This window comes from Budorcas taxicolor, chromosome 3 (assembly GCF_023091745.1).
Source record: "Budorcas taxicolor isolate Tak-1 chromosome 3, Takin1.1, whole genome shotgun sequence".
In the NCBI taxonomy this organism is placed as follows: domain Eukaryota; kingdom Metazoa; phylum Chordata; class Mammalia; order Artiodactyla; family Bovidae; genus Budorcas; species Budorcas taxicolor.
The window spans coordinates 26,270,313-26,293,726 of NC_068912.1; the positions used below are offsets into that span (position 1 = coordinate 26,270,313).

At 39.8% G+C, this 23,414-nt stretch overlaps 1 protein-coding gene across 1 annotated transcript in view; it reads right to left on the reverse strand.

Annotated features, from left to right (window-relative positions):
* MAN1A2 (mannosidase alpha class 1A member 2) overlaps positions 1-21,585 on the reverse strand; it is a 152,093-nt gene extending 130,508 nt beyond the window's left edge. The window contains exon 1 of the mRNA XM_052637341.1: positions 21,284-21,585. Coding sequence (XP_052493301.1) covers positions 21,284-21,585 — 302 coding nt within the window. The remainder of the gene's footprint in view (positions 1-21,283) is intronic.
* Between the last annotated feature and the right edge of the window lie 1,829 nt (positions 21,586-23,414).

Consider the following 23,414-nt stretch of genomic DNA (forward strand, 5'->3'; position numbering starts at 1 on the left):
TATAAAAATAACCATAATATCTATAAATGAACAGACATTTATAAAATTATTTTTCAAACCTTAATTTTTATATGACTCTAATTCCTACTTAGAATGCACTTTATTTTCAAAGTATCTGTCATGCCTTGAACTAAATTACTACACATTCTTCCATCCCCACTTCATACAATTACTGGTATTTCATATGCATGAGCTGGAAGAAATCTTTGAAGGTTCAATCAATTCCTTCATTTCATAAACAAGGCACAAAGAAGTTAAATGGCTCAAAGAAATACATCCAATAAGTAAGGACAACACTGAAACTAGAGCCCCTGCCTGTTAACACTGAGCCCAATGCCCTTTTAAATATACAATGATGTCTTCTTTCTGGACTACATAAAATTCCAAGATAGATATTGGAATGAATGCCTTTAAAGGAGATTTTCCCTTTATAATAAATCCTATAAGCCAATCTGTATATAAATCTCCATCCATGCTTCATTTTAACTGAGTTCTAAAAGGAAAAATTTCCAGCAAAAATTTAATGGTAATCTAAATAAACTTTTCTGACAGAATATGCACAGTTATGAAAAATAAAAGAGCAAAATGATTCACCTAGCCAGCCTAAACCATAATTTAAATACTTTTCATAACTTTCAAACAATAGTAAACATAACATTTGCTCAGTTAATCAATTAAATTAATGTTTACCATGTACTATAGATTTCATATAGATGTTTAGCTTCTGTGATACCAACTTTCCAACACTGTCATGATCATTATATCTGTAAAAATAAGGTTAGTAATACCTAACTTGCAGGTCTAATGTAAAGAATAAATGCTAAATATGTGAAAATATTCATCACATATTCTCTATTATTTTCTCTTTTTTTCCTAAAGAAGGAAAAAATCAATGTAAGGGCATGCAAAATAACTTAGATACATGTTTATGGATAAGTATTTTCTAGAGAGGGCCAAAGTGAATAATTTGCAAGTTTTTTTTAATTATTTTTAATAAAGGGCCTTTATTAAACACTGTCCTCACTTTAAGACATTATTCATCCTACTTTTGCATCTTATCTCTCAATATTGTCTTACATTGTTTATATCTCCTTTTGCAGAATTTGTCACCTTGCCATGGACATTATTTATTTAAGAAACATACTATTCTAGATGGCTTCAATGGGGAATTCTACCAAACATACAAAGAAGAACTTATACTGATCCTTCTCTACTTCTTGACTGAAGAGAAGGAAACACTCCCAAAGTCATTCTATGTGGCCACCATCATCACCCTGATACCAAAACCTGACAAAGCAACGCCAAAAAAAACTACTACAGGACAGTACCTTTGATGAATATAGATGCAAAAATTCTCAACAAAATATTAGCAAACCAAATTCAGTAAGACATAGAAAAGATCATACCCCATACACTGGATTCATCCCAGGGTCACGAGGATGGTTCAAAATACACAAATCAAACAATGTGATACACCACATCAATAAAAGAAAAGACAAAAATCACATGGTCATCTCAACAGATGCAGAAGAAGCATTTGTTAAATTCAACATCCATTTATGAATAAAAAATCTTACCAAAATGAATATAAAGAGAACGTATCTCGATTTCTGGGGGGTGGTCCTAAAATGGCAGAGGAATAGAACGGGGAGACCACTTTTCCCCCCACAAATTCATCAAAAGAACCTTTAAACACTGAGTAAATTCCACGAAACAACTTCTGGATGCTGGCAGAGGGCATCAGGCACCCAGAAAAGCAGCCCATTGTCTTCGAAAGGAGGTAGGAAAAAATATAAAAGACAAAAAAAGAGACAAAAGAGGTAGGAACGGAGCTCAGTCCCGGAAAGGGAGTCTTAAAAAGAGGGAAGTTTCCAAACACCAGAAACACTCTCACTGCCGAGTCTGTGGTGAGCCCTGGAAGCACAGAGGGCAACATAACAGGGAGGAAAAATAAATAAATAATTAAAACCCACAGATATATGAGCCCAACGGTAACTCCCCCAGTGGAGAAGCAGCACAGACGCCTGCACCCGCCACTAGCAAGTGGGGGGCTGGGCAGGGAGGCGTGGGCTGCAGTGCTTACAGTAAGGATCTGGCCTGAATGCCCTGAGGGCAAACTGAGCCAACTAACTTGGGCTAGCAAACAAGACTGGATGATAACTACCACATGAAAACCCAGCCCTAACCTAAGACACTGCCAGGCCCGAACACAGAACAATGGACTGAACAGAGATAGCTGGCTGCAGAACATCCCCTCCGGTGACAGGCAGCCAGAGCTGGAAGGGGGCAATCGTAGCCCCAGAGAGACATTATCTACAAACCTGTAAGCAGGCTTCTTTGCTAACTAAGACTTCTTGGGGTTCTGGACGGTCAACATCCTCCTGAGAAGGTGCGCCGGTTGTACACCCAGAAAACCGAGTGGCAGGATCATGGGAGGCGATAAGTTGCAGCGACCATACTCACCAAACACCTCATCACCTGAGCTGCTCGGACGTGGGAAGGGCACAAAACGCAGGCCCAACCGAGTCTGTGCCTCTGAGGACTACCCTAGTGCCTGAACCTGAGTGGCTTAGACCTGGGAGGTGCATGCAACCCAGGGCCGACCTCAGAGGGTTCCCGGTGGAGCAGCCTATAGCCTGAGCAGTGTGGGCAGGGAGGGTACACACGCTGTAAGCAGGGGCAGGCCCAGTGTAGCTGAGGCACTGTGAGCACACGCCAGTGTTATTTGTTTGCAGCGTCCCTCCCTCCCCACAGCGCGACTGAACAAGTGAGCCTAAAAAAAAGTGTCCACCACCGTCCCCTTTGTATCAGGGCCTAAATCAGACACTGAAGAGACCAGCAAACAGAAGAAGCTAAAACAGAGGGAACCGCCTTGGAACTGACAGGTACAATAGATTAAAATCCTGTCGTTAGTACCGACTACATAGGAAGGGGCCTTAGATCTTGAGAAATATAAGCCGGACCTAGGAACTATCCGAAAATGAATTGACCCCACAATACCCACAACACCACCAGAGAAAGTTCTAGATATATTTTTACTATTTTTAGGATCATTCTTTTTTTTCAATTAAAAAAAATTTTTAAGTCCTCTATTACTCCTTTAATTTTCACTTTTATAACCTACTATTACTTTGCAAAAAAAAAAGACACTATTTTTTAAAAGCAAACTTCATATATATATATATTTTATAATTTTTGTGACCTTGTTTTTTTTTTCTTTCTTTTTTTTTCTTCTTTTCTTTAATATTGCATTTTTGAAATTCCAAACTCTACTCTAGATCTTTAATCTTTGCTTCTTGGTATTTGTTATCAATTCTGTACCTTTAAGAACCCAATCCTCAGTACCCATCTTTACTTGGGAGCAAGATTACTGGCTTGACTGCTCTCTCCCCCTTTGGACTCTCCTTTTTCTCCACCAGGTTACCTGTGTCTCCTCCCTACCCCTTCTCTTCTCTACCCAACTCTGTGAATTTCTGTGTGTCCCAGACGGTGGAGAACACTTAGGGAACTGATTACTGGCTGGATCTGTCTCGCTCCTTTTGATTCCCCCCTTTTATCCTCCTGGCCACCTCTGTCTCCTTCCTCCCTCTTCTCTTTCCTGTATAACTCCATGAACATCTCTGAGCGGTCCAGTTGTGGAGTGCACATAAGGAAGTGATTACTGGCTAGCTTGCTCTCTCCTCTATTGATTCCACCTTATCTCATTCGGGTCACCTCTAACTCCCTCCTCCCTCTTCTCTTCTCCATGTAACTCTATGAACCTCTCTGGGTGTCCCTCACTGTGGAGAAACTTTTCATCTTTAACCTAGATGTTTTTATTAACGGTGCTGTATAGAAGGAGAAGGGTTGAGACTATTGTAAAAATAAGACTGAAAACCAGAAGCAGTAGGCTTAAGTCCAAACCCTGAGAACACCAGAGAACTCCTGACACCAGGGAACATTAATTGACAGGAGCTCATCAAACCCTCCATACCTACACTGAAACCAAGCACCACCCAAGGGCCAACAAGTTCCAGAGCAAGACATACCACGCAAATTCTCCAGCAACACAAGAACACAACCCCTGAGCTCCAATATACAGGCTGCTGAAAGTTACTCCAAAACGACTGACATCTCATAACTAATTACTGGACACTTCATTGCACTCCAGAGAGAAGAAATCCAGCTCCACCCACCAGAACACCAACACAAGCTTCCCTAACCAAGAAACCTTTACAAGCCACTTGTACAACCCGACCCACAGCAAGGAAACTCCACAATAAAGAGAATTCCACAAAATCAGAATACCAAAATGCCACCACAAACACATCAATATAAACAAGATGAAGAGACAGAGGAATACCCAGCAGGTAAAGGAACAGGATAAATGCCCACCAAACCAAACAAAAGAGGAAGAGATAGGCAGGTGAAGTCACTTAGTCGTGCCCGACTCTTTGCGACCTCGTGGACTGTAACCAACTAGGCTTCTCCGTTCAAGGGATTCTCCAGGCAAGATTCTCCAGGGGATCTTCCTGACCCAGGGATCGAACCCGGATCTCCCGCATTGGAGGCAGACACTTTAACCTCTGAGCCACCAAGGAAGCCCAAATCTACCTGATAAAGAATTCCAAACAATGATAGTGAAAATGATCCAAAATCTTGAAATCAAAATGGAATCACAGAAAAATAGCCTGGAGACAAGGATTGAGAAGATGCAAGAAAGGTTTAACAAGAACCTAAAGAAATAAAAGAGAGTCAATATATAATGAATAATGCAATAAATGAGATCAAAAACACTCTGGAGGGAACCAACAGTAGAATAAAGGAGGCAGAAGATAGGATTAGTGAAATAGAAGATAGAATGGTAGAAATAAATGAATCAGAGAGGAAAAAAGAAAAACGAATTAAAAGAAATGAGGACAATCTCAGAGTTCTACAGGACAATATGAAACGCTCCAACATTTGAATTATAGGAGTCCCAGAAGAAGACAAAAAGGAAGACCATGAGAAAATACTTGAGATAATAGTTGAAAACTTCCCTAAAATGGGGAAGGAAATAATCATCCAAGTCCAAGAAACCCAGGGAGTCCCAAACAGGATAAACCCAAGGCAAAAAACCGTGAGACACATATTCATCAAATCAACAAAGGTCAAACACAAAGAACAAATATTAAAAGCAGCAAGGGAAAAACAACAAATAACACACAAGGGGATTCCCATAAGGATAACAGCTGATCTTTCAATAGAAACTCTTCAGGCCAGGAGGGAATGGCAAGACATAAAGTGATGAAAGAAAATAACCTACAGCCCAGATTACTGTACCCAGCAAGGATCTCACTCAAATATGAAGGAGAAATCAAAAGCTTTACAGACAAGCAAAAGCTGAGAGAATTCAGCACCACCAAACCAGCTCTCCAATAAATGCTAAAGGATATTCTCTAGACAGGAAACACAAAAAGGGTGTATAAACTCGAACCCAAAACAATAAAGTAAATGGCAAAGGGATCATACTTATCAATAATTACCTTAAATGTAAATGGGTTGAATGCCCCAACCAAAAGAGAAAGACTGGCTGAATGGATACAAAAACAAGACCCCTATATATGTTGTCTACAAGAGACCCACCTCAAAACAAGGGACACATACAGACTGAAAGTGAAGGGCTGGAAAAAGATGTTCCATGCAAACAGAGACCAAAAGAAAGCAGGAGTAGCAATACTCATATCCGATAAAATAGACTTTAAAACAAAGGCTGTGAAAAGAGACAAAGAAGGACACTACATAATGATCAAAAGATCAATCCAAGAAGAAGATATAACAATTATAAATATATATGCACCCAACATAGGAGCACCACAATACGTAAGACAAATGCTAACAAGTATGAAAGGGGAAATTAATAAGAACACAATAATAGTGGGAGACTTTAATACCCCACTCACACCTATGGACAGATCAACTAAACAGAAAATTAACAAGGAAACACAAACTTTAAATGATACAATAGACCAATTAGACCTAATTGATATCTATAGGACATTTCACCCCAAAACAATGAATTTCACCTTTTTCTCAAGTGCTCATGGAACCTTCTCCAGGATAGATCACATCCTGGGCCATAAATCTAGCCTTGGTAAATTCAAAAAACTGAAATCATTCCAAGCATCTTTTCTGACCACAATGCAATAAGATTAGATCTCAATTACAGGAGAAAAACTATTACAAATTCCACCATACGGAGGCTGAACAACACACTGCTGAATAACCAACAAATCACAGAAGAAATCAAAAGGAAACCAAAATATGCATAGAAACGAATGAAAATGAAAACACAAAAACCCAAAACCTGTGGGACACTGTAAAAGCAGTGCTGAGGGGAAAGTTCATAGCAATACAGGCATACCTCAAGAAACAAGAAAAAAGTCAAATAAATAACCTAACTCTACACCTAAAGCAACTAGAAAAGGAAGAAATGGAGAACACCAGGGTTAGTAGAAGGAAAGAGATCTTAAAAATTAGGGCAGAAATAATGGCAAAAGAAACAAAAGAGACCATAGCAAAACTCAACAAAGCCAAAAGCTGGTTCTTTGAAAGCATAAATAAAATTGACAAACCATTAGACAGACTCATCAAGAAACAAAGAGAGAAAAATCAAATCAATAAAATTAGAAATGAAAATGGAGAGATCACAACAGACAGCACAGAAATATGAAGGATCCTAAGAGACTACTATCAGCAATTATATGCCAATAAAATGGACAATGTGGAAGAAATGGACAAATTCTTAGAAAGCTACAACTTTCCAAAACTGAACCAGGAAGAAATAGAAAATCTTAACAGACCCATCACAAGCACGGAAATTGAAACTGTAATCAGAAATCTTCCAGCAAACAAAAGCCCTGGTCCAGACGGCTTCACAGCTGAAGTCCACCAAAAATTTAGAGAAGAGCTAACACCTATTCTACTCAAACTCTTCCAGAAAATTGCAGAGAAAGGTAAACTTCCAAACTCATTCTATGAGGCCACCATCACCCTAATACCAAAACATGACAAAGATGCCACACTCAAAATAAAACTACAGGCCAATATCACTGATGAACATAGATGCAAAAATCCTCAACAAAATTCTAGCAATCAGAATCCAACAACACATTAAAAAGATCATACACCATGACCAAGTGGGCTTTATCCCAGGGATGCAAGGATTCTTCAATATCCGCAAATCAATCAATGTAATTCACCACATTAACAAATTGAAAAATAAAAGCCATATGATTATCTCAATAGATGCAGAGAAGGCCTTTGACAAAATTCAACATCCATTTATGATAAAAACTCTCCAGAAAACAGGAATAGAAGGAACATACCTCAACATATTAAAAGCTATATATGACAAACCCATAGCAAACATTATCCTCAATGGTGAAAAACTGAAAGCATTTCCCCTAAAGTCAGGAACAAGACAAGGGTGCCCACTCTCACTGCTACTATTCAACATAGTTTTGGAAGTTTTGGCCACAGCAATCAGAGCAGAAAAAGAAATAAAAGGAATCCAAGTTGGAAAGAAGAAGTAAAACTCTCACTGTTTGCAGATAACATGATCCTCTACATAGAAAGCCCTAAAGACTCCACCAGAACATTAGTAGAGCTAATCAATGAATATAGTGAAGTGGCAGGATATAAAATCAACACACAGAAATCCCTTGCATTCCTATACACTAATAATGAGAAAATAGAAAGAGAAATTAAGGAAACAATTCCATTCACCATTGCAATGAAAAGAATAAAATACTTAGGAATATACCTACCTAAAGAAGCTAAAGACCTATATATAGAAAACTATAAAACACTGGTGAAAGAAATCAAAGAGGACACTAATAGATGGAGAAATATACCATGTTCATAGATCAGAAGAATCAATATAGTGAAAATGAGTATACCACCCAAAGCAGTATATAGATTCAATGCAATCCCTATCAAGCTACCAATGGTATTTTTCACAGAACTAGGACAAATAATTTCACAATTTGTATGGAAATACAAAAAACGTCGAATAGCCAAAGCAATCTTGAGAAAGAAGAATGGAACTGGAGGAATCAACCTGCCTGACTTCAGGCTCTACTACAAAGCCACAGTCATCAAGACAGTATGGTACTGGCACAAAGACAGAAATATAGATCAATGGAACAAAACAGAAAGCCCGGAGACAAATCTATGCACCTCTGGACAACTTATCTTTGACAAAGGAGGCAAGAATATATAATGGAGAAAAGACAATCTCTTTAACAAGTGGTGCTGGGAAAACTGGTCAACCACTTGTAAAAGAATGAAACTAGAACACTTTCTAACACCATACACAAAAATAAACTCAAAATGGATTAAAGATCTAAACATAAGACCAGAAACTATAAAACTCCTAGAGGAGAATATAGGCAAAACACTCTCCGACATACATCACAGCAGGATCCTCTATGACCCACCTCCCAGAATATTGGAAATAAAAGCAAAGTAAACAAATGGGACCTAATTAAACTTAAAAGCTTCTGCACAACAAAGGAAACTATAAGCAAGGTGAAAAACAGCCTTCCGAATGGGAGAAAATAATAGCAAATGAAGCAACTGACAAACAACTAATCTCAAAATTATACAAGCAACTCCTGCAGCTTAATTCCAGAAAAATAAACAACCCAATCAAAAAATGGGCCAAAGAACTAAATAGACATTTCTCTAAAGAAGACTACAGATGGCTAACAAACACATGAAAAGATGCTCAACATCACTTATTATCAGTGAAATGCAAATCAAAACCACAATGAGGTACCATTTCACGCCAGTCAGAATGGCTGCTATCCAAAAGTCTACAAGCAATATATGCTGGAGAGGGTGTGGAGAAAAGGGAACCCTCTTACACTGTTGGTGGGAATGCAAACTAGTACAGCCACTATGGAGAACAGTGTGGAGATTCCTTAAAAAACTGGAAATAGAAATGCCTTATGACCCAGCAATCCCACTGCTTGGCATACGCACCAAGGAAACCAGAACTGAAAGAGACACATGTACCCCAATGTTCATCGCAGCACTGTTTATAATAGCCAGGATATGGAAGCAACCTAGATGTCTATCAGCAGATGAATGGATAAGAAAGCTGTGGTACATATACACAATGGAGTATTACCCAGCCATTAAAAAGAATACATTTGAATCAGTTCTAGTGAGGTGGATGAAACTGGAGCCTATTATACAGAGTGAAGCAAGCCAGAAAGAAAAACACCAATACAGTATAGTAACACATATATATGGAATTTAGAAAGATGGTAATGATAACCCTGTATGCGAGGCAGCAAAAGAGACACAGATGTATAGAACAGTCTTTTGGACTCTGTGGGAGAGGGCGAGGGTGGGATGATTTGGGAGAATGGCACTGAAACATGTATAATATCATATATGAAACGAATAGCTAGTCCAGGTTTGATGCATGATACTGGATGCTTGGCGCTGGTGCACTGAGATGACCCAGAGGGATGGTATGAGGAGGGAGGAGGGAGGTAGGTTCAGGATGGGGAACACGTGTATACCTGTGGTGGATTCATGTTGATATATGGCAAAACCAATACAATATTGTAACGTAATTAACCTCCAATTAAAATAAATAAATTTATTTTTAAAAAAACAGAATTATCTCAACATAATAAATGCTATTTATGACAAATTTAAATAGCATTTATTATGTTGAGATACATTCTCAACATTCTCAATATATTTATGACAAATCTAGACTTCCCTGGTAGCTCAGATGGTAAAGAATCTGCTTGCAGTGCAGGAGACCTGGGTTTGATCCCTGGGTCAGGAAGATCCCCTGGAGAAGGAAATGGCAACTCACTCCAGTATTCTTGTCTGGAGAATTCCATGGATAGACCATGGGGCCACAAAGAGTCAGACATGACCGAGTTACTAACTCTTTCTTCTATGACAAATCTACAGTTAATATTCAAGTGAAAAGCTGAAAGCCTTCCTGCTAAAATCCAGGGTAAAACAAAGATGCCCACTTCTAGTATCAGAAGTCCTAGTCATAGCAATCAGACAATAAAAACAAAGGTATCCCTTGGAAGAGAACAGGTAAAATTCTCATCATATGCAGATGAGATGATACTGTATACAGAAAATCTTAAAGACTCAACAATAAAACTACTAGCACTAATAAATTCAGCAAGGGAACAGGATGCAATATTAATATATAGAAATCAGTTTCTTTAAACTAACAATGAAATATCAGAAAAGTAAAAAGCAATACCTTTTAAAATTGCATATATATATATATACACACTTAGGAATAAGCCTGACCAAACTGGAGAAAGATTTATATGCTGAGAACTATAAAACATTGATAAAGGAAACTGAAGATGATTTAAAAAAATGGAAAACTATCCCATGCTTTTGGACTGGAAGAATTAGTACTGTTAAAATGGCCATACAACCCAAAGCAATCTACAGATTTAATACGGTCCCTATCAAATTATCCATGACTTTTTCATGGAACTAGAACAAAGAATCCTAAAATCTTTATGGAACCATGGAAAACTCAGAATTACCAAGGCAATCATGAGGAAAAAGAATAAAGCTGGAGGCATAAGTCTCCTAGACTTCCGACAATACTACAAAACCATAGCAATCAAAACAGTGTGGTATTGGAAATTTCCTGGCAGTCCAGTGGTTAGGACTCAGTGCTTTTACTGCCGTGACAGGGTTCAATCCCTGGTTGGGGAACTAAGATCCCACATGCCAGGTGGTGTGGCCAAAAAGGTGGGAAAAAGCATGGTATTGGCACAAAAAACAGACAATATGGATCAATGGAACAAAATAGAAAGCCCAGAAATAAATCCACACACCTCTGGTCAATTAATTTTCAACAAAGGAGACAAGAAAATACAACAGAGATGATAGTCTCTTCAGGAAGCGATACTGGAAAAGATGTACAACTGCATGTAAATCAATGAAATTTGAACACATCTTCACACCATACAAACTCAAAATGGCTTAAAGACTTAAACATAACACATAACACCATAAAACTCCTATAAAAGGACACAGGCAAAGCATTTTCTGACATAAATTGTACCAAAGTTTTCTTAAGTCAGTCTCCCAAGGAGATCGAAATAAAAGCAAAAATAAGTGGGACTCAACCAAACTAACAAACTTTTGCAGAGCAAAGGAAACCTTCAACAAAACAAAAAGACTACCTAATGACTAGGGAAAATTATTTGCATATGATGCAATGGACAAGGGCTTCAATATCAAAATATACATATAACTCAGAATGTAACAACCCAATCAAAAAATGGGTTGATGACCTAAACAGACATTTCTCCAAAAGACATACAGATGCCAACAGACATGAAAAAACGCCCAACATCACTAATTATTAGAGAAATGCAAATCAAAACTACAATGATGTATCACTTCAAACTGCTCAGAATGGCCATCATTTAAAAATCTACAAATAACAAATGCTGTAAAGAGAGAAAAGGGAAACTTCCCACCCTGTCAGTGGGTATGCAAACTGATGCAGCCATTATGAAGAACAGTTTGGACGTTCCTTAAAAAACTAGAGGGGCCGTATGACTCAGCAATCCCATTCCTAGGCATATATGAAACTCCAACTTGAAAAGATACACGCACCCCTATGTTCACAATAACACTGTTTGCAACAGCCAAACATGGAACCAACCTAAACTGTCCATCAAAAGATGAATGGATAAAAAAGATGTGGTATATTTACATAGTGGAGTATTCAGTTCAGTTCAGTCGCTCAGTCGTGTCCGACTCTTTGCAACCCCATGAATCGCAGCACGCCAGGCCTCCCTGTCCATCACCAACTCCCGGAGTTCACTCAGACTCACGTCCATCGAGTTAGTGATGCTATCCAGACATCTCATCCTCTGTCGTCCCCTTCTCCTCCTGCCCCCAATTGATGCTTTTGAACTGTGGTGTTGGAGAAGACTCTTGAGAGTCCCTTGGACTGCAAGGAGATCCAACCAGTCCATTCTGAAGGAGATCAGCCCTGGGATTTCTTTGGAAGGAATGATGCTAAAGCTGAAACTCCAGTACTCTGGCCACCTTGTGAGAAGAGTTGACTCATTGGAAAAGTGGAGTATTACCAAACCATAAAATAGAGAGTGAAATAATGCCATTTGCAGCAATATGGATGGACCTAGAGATTATCATACCAAGTGAAGTAAGTCAGAAAGAGAAAGATATATCACTTATATGTGGAATCTAAAATATGATACAAATGAACTTATGTATCAAACAGACTCACAGACATGGTTTTCCAAACTTACCCTTACCAAAGGGGAAAGTAGGTGAGGAAGGGATAAATTAGAAGTTTGGGATTAGCAGATATAAACTACTATATATATAAAGTAGATAAACAAAATGGCCCTACTGTCTAGCACAGGGACCTATGTTCAATATACTGTAATAAACCATAGTAGAAAAGAATATATAAAAAACTGAGCCACTTTGCTGTACACCAGAAACTAACACAACACTGTAAATCAACTATAATTCAATTTTTTAAATATATATATACTTTCATTAAGGGTAAAATGAACATTAAGCATTGGAGAGATAAAAATAATTAAAAGACAATCATCTGTTCACAAGGTAACCATGTTCTGTTGGGAGCAACAAGTAAGCAAATGACTGTAAATATGCAATCAAGACAATATATGAGAAACATAAAAGTACATGGGAAAAAGACTACCCAAAGGCAGGAAAAGTAAAGGAATAAATTTGTCTGTGAAAGTGAAAGTCACTCATTCTTGGGTATTGGCAATCTAAGATGTTAATGGGTAAATTAATATTAACCAAAAACCTATAGATCAGAGAGCACTATTACAAAATAAGATTAAATGCAAATCAAAGTAATTCAAGCACAGATTTATAATACTAAATAATGATGACAAAATCAAATCTTAGACTACATATTAAATAAGCTACATAAGTCTATGTAAATATTCATAATATGGAAGGAATATTCTGAGATTGTATGTTTGATCCATTAGTAAGAAAAATCAAAAGAAATATTAATAAATAAGAGTAAATAAACATTTTATAACCCTAAAACACTTGTTATAAAACCCAAAAGAAATTTTGGAATGATCATTACAGCTTAAAGCAAATAAACTATATTTGAACAAATTTTATTTCCTTAAAACATTTAACTTCATCTAATAAATAATGCTTACTTATTAACATTCAACTTCTGGGGCACTGAACAGCAAGCAATTTCTAGTACATGCTGACCACCATGAAAATCAGGACTTACACCTTGGCATTCTGCATTTTAATCATACCATACTAGTTCTTTTTTCATTTCTCAGAAAAATGAAAAACATACTGATTTTATAGCAGTGATTTTATAATGTAAAAGCAAAGTCACTGTCACTTTGCTTAAGATCAAAATTAGACTCTAAATAAGAGTACACAAATGTCATCTAGTAAGCAGCCCTAAAATAGTCTCTTCCAAATTACTATTAATACTTATGAAAGATGTAGAAAAGAATAAAACTCAGGCTATCAAAGAAATAAGAGCCATTATGTCAGAATGTGGAAGAATTCTTCAGTAACTTATAACCATATCTTACTCATTAAACAAAAAATGTCCAAACTACACTGCCCCAACTGTAACTTATCTCAGAGACCTAATCATAAAATGGGATAGAAACCTTCATGTCATCAGAGCACTGTTCAACTTGCCTTCCCCACAGTATCTTCCCAATTCTTTCCTTATTATCTAACTAGCTAGGCTATATCAGAGAACTGCTGGAGAATAGGGGAAGCAGGATGAAACACTGTATTCTAGCTGGTAAGAGAATCTCCGTAGCTGTCTATGATGTCAACTGTACCCAAAATTGTAAAATCTACTCTAGTGCTACAAGTTGAGAGGACTAAAGATACTAGAACAGAATAAAATAGACTGAAAGCTATATAAATCACTCTGTCCTCCAACTATGGAGCTCAAACAGGTATTCACTTAATATATAAGCAGATCCAAAAAAAAAAAAAAGCATCAAAGACATATATACCACAGATTATTGATAAATGTCAGGTATAATCTGATCTTACTTTATTCACATCTGAGTAAAGGGAAGTGGGCCTTAGGAAGCATCACTACAAAGCTAGTGGAGGTGATGGAATTCCAGCTGAGCTACTTTAAATCCTAAGAGATGATGCTGGATGCTGTTGAAGTGCTACATTCAATATGCCAGCAAATATAGAAAACCCAGCCACTGGCCACAGGACTGGGAAAGGTCAGAATTCACTGCAATCCCAAAGAAAGGCACTGCCAAAGAATGTTCAAATTACCACACAATTGCATTCATCTCACACGCTAGTAAAGTAATGCTCAAAATTATCCAAGACAGGGTTCAACAGTACGTGAACCATGAACTTCCACATGTTCAAGCTGGAATTAGGAAAGACAGAAGAACCAGAGATCAAATTGCCAACATCTGTTGGATCACAGAAAAACCAAGAGAATTCCATAAGAACATCTACTTCTGCTTCATTGACTATGCTAAAGCCTTTGACTGTGTGGATCACGACAAACTGTGGAAAATTCTTCAAGAGATGGGAATAACAGACCACCTGACCTGTCTCCTGAGAAACCCGTATGCAGCTCAAGAAGCAACAGTAAGAACAGGACACGGAACAACAGACTGGTTCCAAAGTGGGAAAAGAATATGTCAAGGCTATATATTGTCACCTTGCTTATTTAACGTATATGCAGAGTACATCATGTGAAATGCCAGGCTGGATAAAGCAGAAGCTGGAATTAAGACTGCTGAGAGAAATGTCAATAACCTTAGATATGCAGATACGCCACCCCTTATGACAGAAAGCAAAGAGGAACTAAAGAGCCTCTTGATGAAAGTGAAAGAGAAAAATGAAAAAGCTGGCTTATAACTCAACAATTAAAAAATGAAGATCATGGCACCCAGTCCCATCATTTCATGGCAAATACATGGGGAAACAATGGAAACAGTGACAGACTATTTTCTTGGGCTCCAAAATCACTGCAGATGGTGACTGCAGCCATGAAATTAAAAGACCTTTGCTCCTTGAAAGCAAAGCTATGTCAAACCTAGACAGCATATTAAAAAGCAGAGACATTACTTTGCCAACAAAGGTCCAAATAGTCAAAGCTAAAGTTTTTCCAGTAGTCACGTATGGATGTGAGAGTTGGACCATAAAGAAGGCGGACGCTCAAGAATTGCTGCTTTTGAACTGCAGTGTTGGAGAAGATTCTTGAGAGTCCCTTGGACTGCAAGGAGATTCAACCAGTCAATCCTATAGAAAATCAGTCCTGAATACTCACTGGAAGGACTGATGCTGAAGCTCCAATACTTTGGCCACCTGATGTGAAGAGCCGATTCATTAGAGAAGACCCTAATGCTGGGAAAGATTGAAGGCAGAAGAAGGAGACAAGATGGTTGGATGGCATTACCAACTCAATGAACATAAGTCTGAGCAAGATCAGGGATTTGGTGATGGACAGGGAAGCCTGGCATGCTGCAGTCCACGGGGTCGCGGAAAGTCAGACACAACTGAGTGACCGAACAACAGCCAAAAAAAAGGGAAGTAGGAAAAATAACCACAAGACAATTAGGGAAATATATTACAAGGAAAAACCCAGCGGACTTACAGGATAAAATAAATGTGCAACCTTTCTAAAACAGAAGCACTGAACCCTAAATAAAGAACAGGATGCAGGGAAAGGAGGCATGGGAGATGAGATGAGGAAAGGTAATAAGAAAGCTACACTCATAATGGTGAGATATAAAATCTCTACTCCTGCAACAGAAAAGTGAATCAAGCCAAAAATACAAACATAACATGAAAAACTTGAGGAACTCTCACTACAGCATGCTACAATCTGGACTAGCCGTATGTCATGTTCAAAAACCACATGACACTAGTGACTACGATATTGTGCACACAGGTTTAAAGTGATGCTAGTACAATGTCACACAGATAGTAAAACCAAGATGCAACTTTAAGTCTTTCTGACTCCAGATCTTTCCTTTTGAGTAAACTATCACAAGTTAACATACACTCAACCCCAAGAATTCAATTTATACTTGCAAAATTTTGACTGGAGGATGAAATTTATTGGTAGTTCAAATAAACATTTCAAAAAACAAAAACACAAAGCCCATTTATTAATGCCAACATATAAAACAAGTCAGTGTCAAAAGTGAAAATTAATAAGTAAAATTCTTATTAGATAGGCTTGTTATGTACACAAATTATGAACATGATACTTTATGTATATCCATGTATATTTATAATACTTCATGTATACTATAACCACTAGCTAAATATTTTGGTTACTTTAAAATCACAGATGCTAAACATGACTAAAATCACAGATGCTAAACATGTATCATGAACATCAAATGATACATTCTATGTCGTTATCATCTGGAAAGTATATATTGTTTGAAAACTCTGTATTATTTATGAACCATATAATGGGAGGGAACACACAGGTTTTCTCAGGAAAACACTTTATCTTAAATTCATGTAATATCAATTACATAAAGTATTAGTTAAATATAGTGTATATTTCTTAGCAATCCATAACCATGTCACTTAGAAACAGTTATGCGAGACTACCTCCTCCTCCTCCTTTAGACTTCGTATTCAACCACCAATTTCCACGTAACTGAACAGTTTGAATGTCTCTTGAATCAAGTACTTTTCTCCACTAATTTCTCTCCTCCACTTTCACCACTGTGGTCTAAGCCAATATTCTCTGTGATCTATGCTCTCCTAACTGATTTCCTCCTGTTCCCCTCCAACCCAGTGTTTACACTGCAACCAAAGTGATTGTTTATATTGTTTAAATACTAAATGATCATGACAGTTCCTTGCTTCAAAGAAAACTCTTCAATGACTTCCCACAGTACTTAAGATCAAAATAGTTAACTAAAAACTCTACAGAATTCTGTCTAGGGATTCCGAACTCAACAACAACCAGGTTAAATATTGATTCATTAAATTTACTTATCTGGCAACTTAACTGTGGCATAAAGTGAGGAGCCAATGCCCCTCTAGAGGGAGCAGCAGCTGCCTGGATCCAGCTGAGCACTGCCATCTGAAAATACAGACTTGGATGTTGCTATATCCTCTACTTTTTCAAGAGAAATTCGAAATCCAGACTTTGTGTGAAATTTCCCTCATATGTCAATGCTGGCAACTCATTCAAACTTTTCAAACAATAAGGAAGCCGAATATGACTCCTCACCTAGTCTCTTCACCTAGCCCCACACCACTAATCTCTATATGAGCCATACTAGCCACACAGAGTATTTCTCAGATCCTCAACAATGCTGAAACCAACTACGATCCTGCACAGCCCTCCAGGGCATAAAACCCTTTTCTGTGTCCCATTCCTCGTTTGTAGGAAAAAGGCTTTCCACTTCCATGACCTTTCCTAAGTCCACAGGGCAGATTCAGTTACTAACCAGGGAAGTGAGGGAACAGCAGAAAGACACAACACAGCAGTGATCAGGGAGGTGCCTAACAATATAACACATATCTCCCAGTTCTGACAGGAACTAGGGCCTCCATCCAGGTGGAAGACAGTATCTTCAGGCTGAACACAAGCATATTCTGGCTCCAACCCTAATTGGTTGGAATCAGAAGGCTGATGACAGATTCCTAGAACACCACCCTGTTATCACCACCAACAGATTAAGAGGAAGTCACACACCCTGCAGCCCTCTCTCCAGAACTTTTGCCTATAAGAACTCTTCCCTGAAAATTACTGGGCGGTTTGAGTCTTTGGAGCATGAGTTGTCCCATCCTCTTTGCTTGGCCCTTGCAGTAAACTTTTCTCCACTCCAAACTCTTAACGTTTGTTCGGCCTCATTGTGCATCAGGCACATGAACTTGGGTTTGACAATAATACTACTTAGGGCTTTCACACATGGCATATTCTCTGCTTTGATCTTTTTTCCCCCACAACTCTACCTGACTTAGCAATCTCCTACTTGTAAGTTTCTGAACAGTTTCCTCAAAAAGCCTTCCCTGCTTCCATTGCCTGTCCCCCACTCCACAGGCTAACTCAGGTCATTATGTGCTCTGACAACACTGAATGTATCTTGCAACACTCATCACACCCAAAAAATAACTTGTTCATTTAATGTCTGTCATCCCTTCCCACCCCTCCCCCTAGGTGGGAAGTGCCATAAAAGCAGGGCCCAATACACAGCAGACATGCGATACACATTTATTGCTAAATAATTTGATGATAAAATATTCCTTTAGATAATAAGGTTCTGGTGCACCTTTAAAAATAAATCAGCACCCAACTTGTCAGAAACATGTACAATATTTAAAGGTACATGTAAGTAGACTCAGAATTAAAATACTCAAAATATAATTATTAATAATAATTGTTAATATTTACTGAGCATTTACTAAATGCTAGGAACTACACTGAGCACTCTGCATGCACTGTATCTCGTTCAATATAACAATCTGTAATCCAGAGGAAGCAACTAAGACACAGAATTTGAAAATCTGTTCCAAATCACATATCTAATCAATGACAAAGTAGGGTATGAATCCATGCAGTCTGACTCCAGAGCTTAAGCACCAAACTACTACACTAAGTAATTAAGAAAAGCCAATTCAACAAGTATCTGTAAAATACTGTGAATAAGAAATAATGGCCAAGATTTATTTTCCATTACTTCTCCATTAAAGTAAGGCTCCTCATCCCTCTATCCTACACTCTTCTCCACACACACAAAATTAAGATAAATCATTTGTACTTTCTCAACTAAGAAAGATGATCCTATGACCACATCCAAAACAGGCATGAACTTAGTTACCATATGTATCTGTTAAAATGACATCTTCCTGAATTACTTTTAAATATGTTAATGTTAATTCGGAAAGACAGCATTTTAACAGATAGAGGATGAGATGGTTGGATGGCATCATCAACTCAATGGACATGAGTTTGAGCAAACTGTGGGAGACAGTGAAGGACAGAAAAGCCTGGTGCTGTAGTCCATGGGGTGGCAAAGAGTTAGGCACAACCAAGTCACTGAACAACACCACTAATGTTTATACATTAATGTTTCATATTTTACATTGAAATTTGATTATTTGAATGATATATTATTTGGAATGTATTTAGTTGCTCAAATTAGAAAAATTACTTATAACTATACACTGTTTTCAGATATGGTGACAATCAATATAAAAATAAACTGATTTACTACATAAAATATGCTCAGAGATAATAAATGGCAATCTACTCCAGTACTATTGCCTAGAAAATCCCATGGACAGAGGAGCCTGGCAGGCTGCAGTCTATGGGGTCGCAAAGAGTCGAACACGACTGAGTGACTTCACTCAAGACCTGAACTCTAGTCCAATTCGTGCTTTCCAAAACTCAAGAACCAAACAGATGTGAATAAGTGTCTCACATAAATGATCTGTCATCCAGACTCTTACTACCCAAAACCTAAGATATGGCTCACTCGCCATACCTTGTTTAGAGAATTCAACAACCAATCTCTCACTGCAAACTCAGAAATCCAACAGTTTTGTACAACAAAACAAAAAGCATATGTATTCTACGGCTATATAAATTTAAGAGTTCTTGTTTTAAGAGATTTAAATAGATTTTTTAAATGTGGAAAAATGCACATATTGCACATATATGTATTTTCATTCAAATTTGAAATTTAAACTCCACTTAACAGAATTTTTCTATGTGAACATTTTTAAACTAGAATGTGCCACATTTCTTAACTTTTAAACCAATTTAAAATATAAAGGAAACTATTAAGTATATGACAAATAAGTATAAGAGAGTTAAATAATGTTAATTTGTGGCTTCAAAGAACTCTGAAGTCAGTCTTAGCATCTTTTTAAAAAAAAATACTTATCATTATAAATACCATGGGAAATAAGGTTTTCAAGGAAAGCAGTACTTTCAGTGTTAATTTTTCAGCAACGTATTTCACAGATCACATCAGATTTTTCTCAAAGTCACAAACAGCAAAGGAGAAAATAAAAGAAACAAATGAAAAGAGTACAAAAGTTGAAGATGACGGCAAAAATTTCAAATTAATTTGGTTACAGACGAATGGTATGAAATAATTTTAGAAGTAACTACTCCATAAGGTTCAGCCAAAAAGTCAAAGAAACACCAAGCAAAGAACTAGACTGAGAAACAGGAAAAATAAGCTCTCATTACAACAGTCCATATTCCTAAAGTATTTAACTTCGGATAACATTTGAACACAAGGTTTTTCAAAAACTTTGTGCTTGAGGAAAAGTTAAAATTAACATCAATTGAGAACAGAATATAAGCCTTTTTTTTTTAAACATACTCAAAAATTAATTTAAGAAATACAGCAAAAGGGGGAAAGATGGAGCACGGGAAAAAAGAACAAAACAAAACTGTAGGTTTGAACACAGCAAACTACTTTCCCAGATTCTTCTTTTGATATAATAAAAGATTTAAAGAGCGCTAGAGCTCCCATTTTATCCTAATTTGGATACATTCTTCCAAGAGCTCACTTCAGATTTAGTGACTGGAAAGAATGTGAACCCTTTAATTAAGCAAATTTCAAGAGTTACTTGACACACACTACCTTCCACATGGGAAAAAAAAAGGTCAGAACAAAATTATATTTAAAAACATAACCAAATCTTGTCTACAAGACTCACAAAGTGAGTGACTTAAGATTCAGTGAGATCTTTAACTTAACTGATTGCACACAGAGCACCAAAATATATCTACTGTGCCTGTCCTACTAAAATGCTTAAGCTTCACTACTGAGGTTAACTACCAGCCAGAGAACGAGGGCCCTTTGAGAGACAACAAATCCATAGAATGTCAGGATTCCATGGATCTATTTCGCAGGGTGGCACAATGACACAAAGCAACACCTTCTTAATAAATGAAGGCATGGCCTATTTCACTATTTCTTCAAGTTAAGTTTTCATACCTCCAATCCCAACTGTTCACATCAGACCCAACATCCCTGAACACAAATGTTCCTCCTACATAACAGGAAGGAGCTGGACGTTGGATGGGGCTCTGGAGTCCTTCCAGTTTGTGGTTCTCTATTTAACTAGTTGTGAAATCATAATTCAGCTCTCACAACTTAGGGAAAGTTACACTTTACTGCCAAAAAATAACAGATCTGATGCAATAAAGCATACCTCGCTCTGCCAAACGTTAATACCAGAACTTCTGAAATAAACAAACCTGTGTCTATGCTCATCTGGTCCATGGATCAGGAAGATTCCAGGGTGTTTCGCCCCTTTGCCGGCATCTACATGAGGAATTAACACATCTTCCAAACCCAGATCAAAGCGTTTGTGTTTTGAAGAGTCTGGAAGAAAGAAGAATGCCCCAAAACACAGGGTGATGAAGGCACTTAGAATAAGGAGGAGGATAAACTTCTCAGAAAGTCTCAAGGTAGCCCTGTGATGCGGGAAGGAAGGCGGCCCCAGGTTCAGCGGTGGTATCCTTCGTCCAGAGAGGGGTAGCAGCGCTGGGGTAGTCATCGTTTAAGCTCTTGGGCAAAATATTTCATAAAGTTCTCATCTTATATCAAACGTACGATACATTGAACAGTCTTCGGAATCTTGGCAAAAATGGGGAAATTCAATTCTTCTCCTTAAAGGACTGTTGTGCTTTTCAATAGGGTACCTCTTTCACGCTCATTCAATTACATGCGGAAACGCGTGTGGCCCCAAAACGATCACTAGTTTAAGTCCTGTGATATTTTCTTTTGCCATCCGGCTTTCGGTACCTCACCGGGTGATTACAAGTCTCCTCTTCATTGCCAAGGGTAGATCGGCCAAGCAACACCGCAGAAAGGATGCAAGGTGGGCTCTTCCATTCCTGCACCTCAGGGAGATGCTCCAGCGTGGTCTCCCGCCCCAAAAGGGTGACTGACGTGATCCCAGAGTTGTAGAAGGTTCACTTGGGCTCCTCTGATGCTTCGATTGGAGAATTTCTTAATCTCAGTGGTTGAAAAACAAGGGGCTCTTCGGAAGTCGGCCAACCGAGAGGAGGGGTCTCCCGCCTCAGCGCGAAGCCAAAAGAGCGACGCTGGGTGAAAAGCAGGAAAGACGGCTCCTACGCCCGCGCCTCCCGACCCTGTCCCCCGGCTCCGAGGGCAGGCTCCGACGCTGCCCCCTCGACAGTCGGCGCGAAGGGCATTCGCGTCCAAAATACCTGCGCCCTCCCAGCCGCGGCCGCTGTTGCTACCGCTCGGGTCTGTCAGAGAGCGGAACTTCCTCCTCCGCGGCCTCTGAGAAGCCCCGGCGTGTGCTGGGGGAGGGGAGGTGCGTCGACCGCCCCCGCCCGGCTCCTCCTCCTCTCGGCGGCCGGTTAAGTTAACCCCGGCGCCGACTCCCCGAGAGAGGCCGCCGCTGACCCCGCCGCACCCGGGCCCGGCGACCGAGCCTCCGCAGCCCGGAGGCGTAAGCAGCAGCCGAGCCGCGGCCCTCAGGTCCGAGAGCCCGGGGCAGGCGCCTGCTCATTCCTCCCTCAGCCCGGGGGCGGCGCCGGCCCCGGGCGCGCGGCAGCAGCCGCGCCTCAGGCGGGCAGAGGTCAGTCAGTTCCGTCTCCTTCCTCCCCGGCCGCCAGCCGCCTTGGGGGCCTCCGCCGCGCAGCCTCGGGTCGTTCGCAGCTGCTCTCTCTGGCGGTGGCGGCGGCTGCGGGAGAGGCAGCGCGTCCACGCGGTGCGGGGCTGCGGCCCGGTCCTCGCCCTGTGGCACTCTAGGCCCCGAGGGCGCGGAGCAACCGGGGGCCTTCACCGTTGGGCACACGCCTGAGAGAGGCCGGCGTGTGGGGGTGGGACGGATGGCGCGGGCCGGCCTTCGGCCCCGACTCGCGAGTGGGCGTCCCCGGGCGGCGGAGTGTGAGGTGCGCGCGCACGCTCCCGGCCCCGCCGCCGCCCCTCCCCCGCCCCGCCCGGCCCGCGCTCCGGCCTCGCGCCGCTGCGGGCTCCAGCGCCGCCCTCCCGCCAGCCGCCGGCGCGCCCCCCGGAAGCGTCCTGCCGCAGCTGTCTGGGCGCTTAGTGGGAGAAGGTTTCCCGTCCGCGTTTCAGTGATAACTTCATCCGTTCCGGGCTTTGCCATCGTCACTCGTGGGACTGACCTAGTGCTTGGGGCGGGGGTGGGGAGTGTTCAGGTCACCAAGCTTTCGCTGCATTCAAGTTGCTGGGACTCAAAGGATCTGATGGCCAAGGTTAACGTTTAATCTTGCTCTGTGGAAATCATGTCTTCAATTGTGGACCGTTGACCCCTTAGGGCTAAAGACTGGGTCTCCAACTTCTTTGCAGCCCCTACGCACGTCTTTGGGCACCTGAGGCTCGAGTCATCCC